The sequence below is a fragment of the Simochromis diagramma genome, unplaced genomic scaffold, assembly GCF_900408965.1.
Source record: "Simochromis diagramma unplaced genomic scaffold, fSimDia1.1 OVJJ01000344.1, whole genome shotgun sequence".
In the NCBI taxonomy this organism is placed as follows: Eukaryota; Metazoa; Chordata; class Actinopteri; order Cichliformes; family Cichlidae; genus Simochromis; species Simochromis diagramma.
Window position 1 is genome coordinate 13,653,784 of NW_024387375.1, and position 13,872 is coordinate 13,667,655.

General features: G+C 40.2%; 1 protein-coding gene across 3 annotated transcripts in view; it reads left to right on the top strand.

The window, feature by feature from the left end:
- The window catches only part of lekr1 (leucine, glutamate and lysine rich 1), a 96,857-nt gene that overhangs the window by 79,529 nt on the left and 3,456 nt on the right, over window positions 1-13,872 (top strand). For 2 of the 3 annotated variants that reach the window (XM_040008609.1, XM_040008608.1), the window contains exons 10-11: window positions 3,588-3,752; window positions 7,250-7,453. In XM_040008609.1, the coding sequence (XP_039864543.1) occupies window positions 3,588-3,752; window positions 7,250-7,453 (369 nt within the window). Of the gene's footprint in view, window positions 1-3,587; window positions 3,753-7,249; window positions 7,521-13,872 lie in introns of all 3 variants that reach the window. The other variant, XM_040008610.1, reaches the window with a different exon arrangement.

Here is a 13,872-nt window from a genome sequence, read left to right on the forward strand (position 1 = left end):
TGCATCAGTTTACCAATGTCAGACATTCAGTTCCCGAGTGCTGAAGTAAACAGACGTTTAGGAGAGCGTCCAAGCTGTTGTCACAGTTCAGAGGAGTCTAATAGGGAGAATCCTGACTCACACAATGTGGACAACATTACAGGACACCAGGACCACCAGTCTGTTTAACACCAGATAAATTGAACACACAAACACGCACGCACACAAAACCAATCTGCCTTTTATTAGTCAAACAGTGCACTGTCTGCCTGTCTGGCGGCAAAAGTCACTGAGGTTTTGCTGTGTGTCACAACAAAGAGGGCATTTCACCAGAAAAAAGAAGGAAATTAAGCTGCTTTCTGTCTCGTTTCTTTCTTTTTTGCTTATGCTGATTAATGTTTATATGAGAAAATACGGATGCACAGTTAATAGCACTGCAACTTTGCTCGAGAGCCATAACAAGCAAAATATTTGTGGACAAGAATTCAAAGAAGCATGTTTGACTTGACGTATGCACATCTCCATCACTACCTCAGGTCTTCTACACCCTTAAAACACATTTAACCTCAGAAATCGCATCACAGAAATCTTAGTCTTGAAGAAATCTGCTTGCAGCAATCAGAGAGAAACAGTATGACAGAACTGACTAAACAGGTTGCCATACTCTAAAGTTATATTAAAAGCGATTTATAATGCTGCTGAAGTGTTCTCTCTGTTCAGTCCATAAAGACTCCGCCCTCCCGTCAGCCATTTCTCTCGTTAGAGCCATCTGTCTGTCTGTCAGAGGCACATCTGTTAAGGAGCTGAACGGAGAGTGCACTGACAATCTGTTTTTGCTAGGCTGACTAACAGCAGAAAATTACTAGACAAAAATAGTTTTCACGTAGGCTCGGCAGGAAGAAATCAGCGTTGTTGTTATGTATTGATTAACCGATCTTACAGCAAAGGCCTGCGGTGAAACCAAAAAGCTTGTAAAGGTTGCCTTTGGAGAGCCTTGTTCAGTCATTACAGAGCATGTTGAAAAGGTGTTTATTCAGAAAACCACTCAAGATAGACAATTGGCAATTGACTGGCAAGCAGTTTCAAGGCAAGGTGAGGCCTGTTCCCTGGTTATTTTATGAAAAATAAAGCAGGTATAATATCTATACTTGACTCAAAGTGTTACATTTTTTAATAGCTTTTCAGCTAACCCTGTCAGAGAGAGAAAAAGCTTTAGAAGGGACTAAATCAACAATCTGGTTCATTCTTACAATGAATTAATGCACTGAGCAGCTCAGCAACATCAAGAAGGTCAGAAAGACCACAGAAGATGACTAAAGTGCATGATGACAGAATTATTTCCGTTATTAAGAAAAACAGCTGCAAACCAAATCAAGAACACACCTAAAAGAGGTAGTAGTGTCATTGCCACCGCCTGCAATCAAGAGACACCCTGTGAATGAAAATACAGCGAGTTTACAGCAAGGTGCAAACCACTGGTTAGACTTAAGAGCAAGAGGGCCAGATTAGACTTTACTAGAAAACATCTGAAAGAGGCTGCACAGCTCTGGGAAACATTCTTTGCACCGATGAAACCAAGATGAGGTCAAACAGCAAACAATGGAGAAGAAGAAAAACATCGTATCATCTGTCGAACATGATGGAGTCATGTTATGTGCCCCTGCCAGTAGAACTGGGTCACTAGTGTTTATTGATAATGCAAGTGCTAATAGAATAATTTCTGAAGTATACAGGGCCATACTCTCCACTCAGATTCAGCCAAATGCCGCAAAACTGACAGACAGTGCTTCACAGTACAAGTAATATGATGACTCAAAGCATACTGCGAAAACAACCCACGGGTTTCTCAACATAAGGAAATGGTTTCTGATCTTAACCCATCAAGCGTAACTTTTAAGTTACTCAGCGTGGCTGCAGTACAGTCCTGACATCAGGACATCAGGACACAGTCATTGACTGGCCAAAGATTAACCTTCCAAGTATTAAAAACAATCCCTATATTTAAAACTATATTACTTTGTCTAATTAATTTTGAACCCTTGAACATGGGGGCTGTGTATAAAAATGTCTTAATAAATTAATAAAGTCTTAATGCAAATTCCCAAACCCCTAGAATTAAAGCTAAAAGCCTCCACTTCAATCATATATAGATTATTTGACTTTAATCTATTGTGGTGTACAAACCACCAGCTGTATCTAGGCTGTCAATTTAAAATTAATCATTTAAAATAATTACAGAATTGCTTTAGGCATTGTACTCCTAAGCCTGAACAAGTGCCGGGCACAAATATAACACTGGAACACACACACCACAAATACACATAGATGTGAAGACATTGACACATACTTTATTTGGACTAAAATACTTACGAACACACACAAACACACACATCCATATGGGTTATTGTTCATTCTGGGCTTCCTGATTTCACATGAATTTATACCCATGAAAAGGAAGCGGCCACTCTGGTGCGCTTTTTAAATACAAACGACAGCTGTGTACATACACACACACATACACTCGCTCACAAAAGGATATACACATACAAACCATCCATGCTCTTCACACGTACATTCAGCCAGCAAAGAGGAAGTGGTGTTTTCTCATTTCATCCAACACACGCAATCTTAGTCTCTCATACAGTTCAACAAACCAAAACCATAATATGTATGCACGCACAAGGTCAAATACACACATTTTCACACGCCAATCTGCCCTTTTTTTTTTCCTCTCTGACACCCACGGCCACTATTTTTCTTGCACTTGAAGGCAAAAATGCACACAGACACATGCACCAGATAAACACATACAAAATCACAATGGTCCCAATCCCGGGCGCTGGTGCACACTTTGTCTGATCTCTTTGCTGGTGGAAAGAAAACAAGGTGGCCTTGGCCAAGCCGGGCTAAAAATATGTTGCATGCAACTTTGGCCCCCGCTCTGAAAGCTGGTGTTTTATGTCCCAACAGTTCTTTTTTGGACTGCAACAGCATTGTGACAAGGCCAGTCACACTGCTATCATTGTAACACACTCTAACAAAGCGTTCCTCTCACATAGTGTGAAAGGAGTTAGGACATTGTTTCTGTTTTGAGCTTGCATCACCACTGAGCTGCAACACAGCATGGAACAATACGGCGTTTGTCAAAGTGTTTTATAAGATATTAGAAATTTAGTAGTAAAGAGGCAAATAAGAATCAAGGGAAACCACAGAGGAATTAAACACAACTTTGTGTGGGGTTTGCTGGCCAGACATCTTGATGTTGTATAAATATTTTTTACCCAGCTGTTTGATAACACCACTTTTATTATTTTCCTGTGTGTCTCAAGCTTTTTCTTTCTTTTTTTTTTTTTGCACTGACAAAGCTGACAAAGCCTTGCGTGACGTTCCTCCTTCCTGTTTATATGATGAAGAACGCCACACTTGGTCTGAATCAGAGACCGGCCTGAGGATGTTCTTTGTCTCAATGACAAAGTCTCTTTCTGTTTTAATTAGCTTTGCTGTTGTGCAAGTGCAGTGCTGTTGTCATTATTGTATGCAAGAATAAACATATGTAGGCTGGTCTTGTGTAAATGTTTTTTTGTGTGTGTTTGGCTTTAATTCTGTAGCTGACTGCTGCCCTAGAAGAGCAAAGATCCCAGAGTTCATTGCACCTGAGGGAGCAGATGGAGAAGCTTCGCCGGGAGATGGACCTAGAGCTGACAGTGGACAGGGAGAAGAGCCAGTTCATGCTTCTACAGTGTCAGCGAGACAGCTCCCAGCTTCAGCAGAAGGTGCATAGGTGTTAGGTGAACATGAGTGTTGTACACATCAAATTCCATTACATAAATAGGAGCAAAATGCATGCAGTTCTTAAAGCCTTTGTTCACAATATCAAGCTTTTGTGGTTGCCCCCCTTCATATCTCATCTTTCATTCACTGTATTATGAGAAAGAAATCTGAACAGATGGCAAGCAGACAGATTATTCTGAAATTGCAGATAAGAGGACAGAGCATGTGCTTCGCCGAGTACATCCATCGTTCTTGTGTTCTCTTTTGTAATTTGCCATCTGTCAACTTTTTCCTTTCTCTTTTGGCCATTTTACTTCCCTGTGTGTCTGTCTTTGTTTGTTTTCTCTCTGCGACTTTGTGGCCTCTAGAAATGTAAGACCAGGATCTGCTTGCACCAGCTTTTTGTAAAACTTTCAGTTTCTGGGTAAAGTTCTTCCTGAGTTCTTTGTGAGTAATAACTTTTTTCAAAGTAGGGAATTTAGTACTCACTATGCATCAAATTCAAGTTTTCACAGGACTTGGTAGCTTGTAGAACAAATTTTAGCAATAATAACTTGAAGTAATCTGTATGACTTCATCAGTCTCTCACGTCATTGTGGAGGAATTTTGGTCCAGTCTTCTTTTCAGTTCTTTGAGGTTTGCTGGCATTTGTTTATGCACAGCTCTCTTAAGGTCCCTCGCCAGCATTTCAGTCAGGCTGAGGCCTGGACTTTGACTGGGCCATTGCAACACCTTGATTATTTTCTTTTTCAGTCATCCTGTTGTAGAGTTGCTGCTGTCCATGGGATCTTTGTCCTGTTTATGACCCAGTTTCAGCCAAACTTTAGCTCAGACAGACGGCCTCACATTTGACTCTAGAATACTTTGGTATACAGAGGAGTTTGTGATTGACTAAGACAGGGGACCAGTTCCTGTGGTCGTCACGTCTCCACTACTCTTCTTGATAGTTGATATGAGGTGTTTGTGCTGATATGTTCGCTCTGTGTTTGTTTTTCTCCAAACAAGGTGTTGTGCATTATGGCCAAACATCTCCACTTTGGTCTCATATGTCCAAAGGACATTGTTGACATTCAAGTCTCGAGATTTGTTTGGATGAACTTTGTAAAAGTAAGCGGTGGTGCCATGCTCCTTTTTGAGAGAAGAGGCTTTCTCCTGGCAATACTTCCAAACAGGCCATGGTTGTTCATCTGTTCAAGTGTATTTGATTATTGGCACCTGGCTGTTACTCTCCCTCTTAGGTCCCAGTCAGTCAAGTCTACAAACCGGTTCACTGAGAAATAATGTGTATTCCCTAACCAGTCAGCAAGTGGTTGTTGGAAGTTGCTGACTTTGACGTGGTAAAAACGTCCTTGCAGCTACTTTGGTCACTAGCAGATTATCTGCTGACTTGTCTGCAAACACACGCCAACTACTTACCCTAGCAAGAGTTAAACTTGAAGAAGTGTGACACAAACCAGAAACAGAGAAACTTTGCCTTTTAAAGTAAAAGGTGTGCCTTTTGAAATTTGTTGTTTGCAGATTTAAGGCACAACTTTTACTTTGAAAGTGAATGACTGCTTGGTCAGTAGTTGACGAGTATTAACAGACACTCTCCTGCACAAACTTTGGGCGAGTGCAGTAAGCTGCTGGTAATTGCAAGAATGTTTTCAGTGCAGTGGTATTTACCTCTTTGCAACCAATTTTACCTAGTGACTGCCGGGAACGTCCAACAACCACTCATCAGCTCGTCACTGACTGATCTCTAGACCTTTGAGGATGAGGCTTTTGCAATTGATTTCACAGCAACTGCTGGTAAACACTTACAAACAATCTGAGAATATGGTTTTTGTTTACCAAGGTCTCTAGGCCTGTGTGACTCAGGCTGTAAATCATATGAAAAGAATTAAGGGTATACTTCGTTTTTCACACAGTGCTTCTGAATTTTGTCTTATTTTTGTAAATAAATACTGATGTGGTGTAATAGATCATGTGTTGTTGTGTTGTTGTCTGAGGTTTTGTATTTAAATTTACCTCATTTTAAGGACCTGATAGCTTATGTAAAACCTTAGAAACATGGCGTACTTTCTTTTTGACATGGCCTTAATTGACTGCAAAAATTTCAAGAAAATATTTGCAGACATTTGTGCATTAATTAGTAATTAATTCTTAATCTAGTCAAGTTATGGTAACAGTGTGACTAAACTAATGTTTCAAAAATAGTGGTAACTTTTTTCTAGTGTGGGCTGAAAAGAAGCAAATTAACCACTAAATTTGGGAACTTGTAGAAGTTCCTCTAGCTGTTTATGAGGCTTGCATAACAATAAGGAGTAAAAATAAAGAGTCTTAAACCATTTCTGTATTGGGACTGTATCAGTTCCTTAATAGCTTGTAGGACGTCTTCATTGAATAGCTCGCTTCAGTTCATGCCACAGCTTGCATGTCATTTTCATGCAAGTCTCAGTTAGTCTTTGAAAACACGAGTTTTCTTCATTGTGACGTTGATTTACTTTTGCGATGGTTGTTATAAGTGATTGACTGCAGAACACTCACCTGTTGTGTTACGTCTCCCTTTTTTCCCCTTCCTGGTGGCCCTCAATTAATACCATCTGTACCACGCCGAACAGTGAAATTTATGGAGATGGATGTACTGCTTGTCCACATATTTTAGAAAAAGTATCAAAAATCCAATTCCAACCTCTATGTAGCATTGGACATAGGCACAAACATATCCAACAGTGTGTGCTGCAGCCCCTGTGAGTCAATCACAAGTAGGAACAAGGTCTGTCTGAATTGTTGATAAGTTGTTTTTAGACCAAGAAGACAGTGTACAATGTTAAACAGAATATCTAGGGCACACTGAGGAAGTGTAAATCCACCTCTTAATTAATTTTTTTTTTAAAAAAACAATTTTTCCATATAAAGCTTGATACCTGACTGTTAATGTTGGAAAGGAAAGATTCTGTTGATTTTCTGTGTCAGATTTTAAATCCAGATGTTGGATATGTGATAACAGTAGATGATGACGTGCGGGTTAGCAGGTTTCCCACACCCAAAAATATATATCCGCCCACATTTCAACTGCTGATGGTAGGAGACAACAATAAAAGAGAAAGCAAAACACAAACCAGTGTCAAGATCACAAATTTGACAAGCAGTGAATATGCCCAGTGTAGTAAAATGCTAAATTCCCCCCTCAAGCCCTTCAGCTCCTACTGTGTCTGTCGCTGCTAATTCCCTTCCTGCCCACTTCTGGAACAAAGTCTAGACGAGGTCAAAGAAAACATGTTGTCCCCAATATATGAAGCAGAAACGCTTGAAGCTTTTGCATTTTTATGTCACCTCGATTTCCCCGTAGTCCCTGAAAGACATTTTAATGAGTCCGTTTGAAATCCACAAAATGCCAGACAGCATCATTTAAACAGATCCACATCTCAAAACCGTCCTGTCCTGCTTAAACAGTCTTTTGTTTACTATAAGTAACTGTTTTTATTCATGGATTAAAACATGTCTTCTTTTGCAGTTGGAGAAGAGTGAAATGAAACTGCGGGAACTGCAAGAGGTACTGCAGCAAGAGTGGAGGAGCAGGGAGGACAAGAGGAGAACCCAATGTGAGGAGAGGAGGAGAAAAGAGGAGGAGATACACCGACAGGCGATGGCGAATCTGGTCCAGGCTAAAGCGGCGATAAAGCTGATGACTGAGAAGAATGCTGAACTACAGGAAGAGGTGTGCGCATGGTTGGCCTAACCATGGGTGGAACCGTGGAAGGTTTCTCAGTTTTTTTGTTCTTCAGGTGAATTTAAAACAGAAAGTGTGCATTTGCGAACAAAGACATTTGCCTTAGCTTCACTTGTTCGTGTGCAATCCCTATTCACACAGGGCCGGATCGCATTAATTAAGCGCATATTTACGTTAGCTTGATCACAGCCAGAGGCAGTGAGCGAGAAAGTTTAAGATGAAGAGAGAGCGAGAGAAGCGAGAGACAGACAGAGTTCATATTTGCTTTGGCAGCAGAGCGCGCAGTGTTGGATTTCTGTGCCAGTACGTTTCAAAATGGAGTCGAATTAAATTGCGAAGCAGCACATAAAGAGATGGAAGCGGCGCAAAGAGGAAGCAGGATGGGGCGTGCATATAAAAAGTTCAAATGGAGGAATGAATAAAAGAAGGCCAGTGTGTGTGCACGTGTTTGAGGGAATGAATGAACGATAGCGCGGGAGCAAACTTTATGAACGAGAACAAAGACGGGACAGGAAGGAGAGCTTCCTGTAGTGATGAGCTTGACTTTGCCAAACATTCTGTGTGTGTGTGTGTGTGTGTGTGTGTGTGTGTGTGTGTGTGTGTGTGTGTGTGTGTGACTTTATTTTTTATATGTTTTTGGTAGCTTTGGTATCTGTGTGTTATTCTTTCTGTCTGTAAACACCATAGCTGAGAGTTTTGAGTGAATTCTGATGAAACTTTGTGGGGGTGGGGTCCTGTTAATAGTCCACCAAAATTTGTCCTGAATCCACCAAGGTCTTAAAGGTCAACTTCATGATTTACTGGCCAAAATTGACAATAACATTGATTCTTACAGTGTGGTCTATATTGTCATAGATAGTAATGTATACAGATTTAAAATATTTGATATCTGACCTCCAAGGTTCATAGATCATTCTGATGGTCAAAGTGATAATAAAGCCATATAGAGATTTTTAAAATTATGTTTCTTGACCTCTGACCTCTTCTTCAAGGTCAAATAAGGTCAAATTTTCATACTTTTAAAAATCTGCTGCCTTCTTTTGTATTGGCAACATTTAGGAAATGATACTGTTACATGGGTATTCTAAATATCACATTATAGCTGACCTCTGACCTCAATTTTACACTCCAGAAATATACTGCAGTGTAATATTATATAACAAGCTCGTGTTATTCATGTCTAGTTATTTACAAATCAATGCTTATTATCCATTACCTACTCCTACACAACGAATGTGTAATCTGTCATGCTGCCCTTATCTGATTTTTAATGCACAACAAACTTTTTAAATTAAGTTTGAAAAGAACAAAGAAAACTAAATGAATCCACAATACACCACAGTTCCCTTAAAAGTAAATGCTGCCCAGAGATTTAGCTGCCTTGGTTAAAGTTTGTGCTCTCAGAGTGCTTTTCTTTAATATTGCTTTGGCAATATGCTTTTTGGAAATTTAGTTTCAGAAGCCTGTAATTAAAATGTGTACCAGGTATGTAAGAACTTTTAAATCATTTGTGGCGAGCCGGCCAGAGATAAAATCCAGAACCCTAAAGTTTTATTTCAGACAAAGGTCATACACACAGAGACAAAGGGGGAGGCAAAAGATAGTCCAAAAAAACGGTGTAAAAGTAAGCGATGAAGAAGCCAAGCAGGAACACAGGGAAGCCTTTGAAAGTTAAAAAGAAAAAGAAAATGAAAAAGGGAATACAATCTGGGAAATGCCTGGAAAGCTACGCTGTGTAAAGTACAAGTTCTGGCAACTGTAAAGTGAACAGTGGTTTGTGTATATACTGAAGAGACTGACTGGCTAATTGAACACAGGCAGCATGTAAAAAGCAGAAATATCGAGCAAAGGGCAGAAGTAAACCAACAGACGAATACAATTCTCCAAATTAAAGTGGAACAACCAAAAAAAGAACCAGAAACGGGGGAATTTTCTGTCCTTTCACATTACTAGAAGTAATTAGAGCCACAGTTAGTATTTACATTTAGGTCCTTATATATTTGGACCTAACTAAACATAGTTTACTGAAATCTATTCCAATTATAGTTATATATTGGACATGGACATAATTACTAGACTCTCAGCTTTCCTTTGACTGCATCCATATTTAAATTAGATCAAGGGTTTAGGAGTTTCAGCTCCTTAACATGTGTCACTTTTTAAAGGGACCAAAAGGTAATTGATTCAAAGGCTATTTCATGGACAGCTGTGGGCAATTCCTTCATTGTATCACTATCAATTGAGCAGATAAAAGACCTGGGCTTGATTTGAGGTGTCGTGCTTTCATCAGGAACATTTTGCTTTGAACAGACAACGTGCAGTCAAAGGAGCTAAAAGCTATCCTTAAGCTGCAAAAACAGAAAAAAAAAGATGTGAGAAATTGCTACAATAATAGTAGTGGCAAAATAGTAGTGGCAAAATCTACAGTTTGGTACATCCTGAGAAAGAAAGAAAGAAAGAAAGAAAGAGAAAGAAAGAAAGAAAGCAGTGGTGAACTCAGCAATGCAAAAAAAACCCTGGACGTCCACAGAAGACAACAGTGATGGATGATTGCAGAATCATTTATATGGTGATGAGAAACCCCTTTACAACAGCCAGCCAGGTGAACAACACTCTCCAGGAGGTAGGCGTACCATTATCCAAGTCTACCATAAAGAGGAGACTGAATGAACGTAAATACAGAGGGTTCACTATAATCTGCAAGCCACTCATAAGCCTCAAGAGTAAAAAGGCTAGATCGGTCTTTGAACTTTCAACCTCTACCAGAGTGAGGTAAGAAAACAGTATGGAGAATGCGTGGAACAGCTCGTGATCCACATCATCTGTAAAACCGTGGAGGCAGTGTGATGGCCTGGTTGTGCATGGCTGCCAGTGGCACTGGGACACTAGTGTTTATTGATGATGTGACACAGGACAGAAGCAGCCGAATGAATTCTGAGGTGTTCAGAGACATACTGTCTGCTCAAGTCCAGCTAAATGCAGTCAGATTGGACAGTGTTTCATAATACAGATGGACAATGACACAAAATATACAGCCAAAGCAACCCAGGAGTTTTAAGCAAAGAGGTTGTATTCTTGTATGGCCAAGTCAGTCACCTGATCTTAACCCAACTGAGCATGCATTTCACTTGTTAAAACTTGGGACAGAAAGGCCAACAAACAAACAGCAACTGAAAGCCGCTGCAGTGAAGGCCTGGCAGAGCATTAAAAAGGAGGAAACCCAACATGTGGTGATGTCCATGAGTTCAAGACTTCAGGCTGTCATTGCCAGCAAAGGGTTTTCAACCAAGTATTAGAAATAAACACTTTATTTTCAGTTATTTAATTTGTCCAATTACTTTACTTCCCCTGAAATGACGGTATTGCGTTAAAAAAATGCTTTAGTTTCTCAAAGTTTTATTCAATCTTTTTGCTTAACACACTGAATTAAAGCTACATCTGAGTTGTTTCATTTAAAATTCATTGTAATGTACAAAACCAAAATTATTTTAAAAAGTCTCTGTCCAAGGTAAGTCCAGCTTTAAATGTTTAATCTTCAGTTGAAACACATTGTGAAGACATCCCACTATATGAGCTGCAATAGTTTAAGCAACAGTGAAATATTAAATTATGAAGAAAAAGTGCTTTAGGATCATTTATGTTGCATTTTTATTTGAACTGTACACAGCCACATAAAAGCATCACAGGCTGTTAAAAATCTTTGTGTATTTTTGAAGTTGTTTCTGTTAAAAGAAATGTTCAGTTTGAACTTGAAAGTAAAAGCAAAACTCACAGAAGACTCATCAGAGGAGACCGATCCATCCCTAATCTACAAAGGTCGTTATAGTCAAGTCATCTTCTTCTCATCACTGCTTAATCACCTTGGTTTCCTCTGCATGACTGTCTCAGTCATGCAGCTGAGCTTTGTATCGCTACAATCTGTCAGCCCTCTAACGACCCTCCCCCTTTCTGTCCGCCCACCGTCTCATCAGCGGCCTCCCGTTCAGAGCGCCCGTCCAAATAGGTTAAGCCAGTTCAAGGTGTCCTGATGCCAATTTCACAGCTGACATGCTCTTTTAATGTCATTCATGGACCTTCAGCACAGCGGCTTCTCCCCCCATCACCACCCCGCCTTTCTGTTCTTTGTCACCATATTTGACTGCGCTGTGACTGTAGTTAGAGAAGATCAATCAGTATAACGCTTCTAGATCATCTTTCCTATTCAAATGCGAGCTTTCACCGCCCTTTCCTCTATGAAAAATGGTCACTGGATTTCGACTATGAACTTGTTATGTCATTATGCCATTTCGTTGGTCAGATACTGTTGCAGCGTCTTGGCAACTTCCTTCAAATGACCTCTCACCAGCAGTCACGTCAGGTCCAGAATGTGATGAACTAAGCCTGTCCATTGTCGATTCAGCTTCCTTATTAAAGCAGTTTATTGAGGTTCAGCAAAAAAAGTCATAAACATATGCACCAACAGCAGAAAAATCAGACAAAGAGGGACTAACTTTGGTTCTTGTGGTTCTCCAGTGTATTCTGGAGGTGAGTTTGGCAGGTTAAGAGGGAGAATACATGCTCATAATTCATTAGTACAGCCATGATTCAGTTTTTCATTTCTAAGGACGTACTGTCCTGAAGAAGAAGAAGAAGAAAAAATCCAAAAGGCAAAATTATTTTAGTGCAGTGTCCATAATTACCTGAACCACAAAGTCTAAAAGCTTGTTAGAAGTTACATTTTTATTTTTATTAAGCGTTACATTGCATCACATGCTTTTATTTATTCTATTTCTGTTTCTGTTGCTCTGCACAGACCTCTTTCTGAAAGAGGCGGGTGTAGCTGCAGCTCCAGTTTGATTTAAAGCTGCAGATGCTGAAACCGAGCTCAAAACTGTGCAGGCGTGGAAGAAATAATGAGCTGTGTGTTATTTTAAGCTGAAACATACACACTCTGGGGACATGTGGTACTTGCATTAACTGGTTAAAAAGGGGTATAATGTGGAGCCTTTAGTAACTGTAAAAAAGTGATATTCAAACAATAGCATTGCAGATGCTGTGGCCTCTTTAGCGTGTCACTCTGTGGCTGGAGCAGTATGGAGATCAAGCCAGCAATAACTGCATAATGTTCTCCTATTCGGCTTGAATCTCTCCCCTCTCGCTGCTTTGCTTTGTTTTTTTCTTTCTTGCCCGTCCCCTGAACTCTGTCTCTATTCCTTTATGTTGTCTGTCTCTGTCTCAGTCACTCTCAGTCCCTGCCCGGACTCTCCTTGTCTCCCTCCCCCTCCTGTCTGTCTGTGGCTTTGTTGCAGCTGACCAGGACAAGAGGGAAAGGTTACACTGTGTCTGGGGGATCAAATGGCTAACCTTTAACCCCCCCACTAACCACTGAAGTCACATAACAGAGAGAACACACACCACATGCAACGTTGCGTGTGCAAACATGCACTCCACAGTAGATCTGCATCACTAAATACAGTATGTATATGCTGATGAGGGTCTTAAACTGTATTTTATGTGCATTTGAGTGTGTGTGTGTTGCCAGTGGAATGTGGTTTACTGTGTAAGATTAAAAGCAGGGGCTCTGTAAGTTTGCGTGTGACTTCTTTCTAATAGCCCTGTAATCCTGCTCTCACTAGGAGCCCCTAATGATTGCAGCTAGACTGGCATGCATGACATCACACACACGCACGTTTACATGATCTAACACATGGCTGCATATAAACATACAGGATGGAGACTCACATACACACACTTAGGAAGTGGCCCAACGTGTGCAAACAGTTTCTCACACACACACACACACACACACACACACACACACACAATAATAGCGTGAGGTGCGACACAGCACACAAAGCTGGAAAAGTGTGTCACAGGCATCTGTTAACACGTGTACATATGCTGACAATTGTAGACAGATAATTATATATAAAATATGAATGTGAAAAGCCGGTATACACGCATTTACTGTATGTCCTCCATGATGGGCCTGTTTGAGAAGCAGATGTGGATGTACACCCTGGGGCCAGGGCAGTATTTACACACAGAGACAATCTCAGTCACATTCTCAAGTCAAGAAGTGCGTTTATGTTTCACACACACACACACACACACACACACACACACACACACACACACACACACACACACACTTTAAAAACACACGCAAAACTCACATTAAAGCATTTTTTGATGATGGCTTTGTGAGTGTTTGATGTATAGTGTGGCTAGTGAGAATATTAAAGGCTTAAAATTTACATCCAATGCTTACTCAGACAAATCTGAAAGCAACATATTTCATTTTATTCTGGATTAAATTCATTCATCTTCAGGGTGCCTAAATCATCGGTTTTATCTGACACGCCTGTGAAAGCATTAGCATTTAAGAGTCCAGACACAAACACAGGAGCAGCGCATTTTTGCTTAGC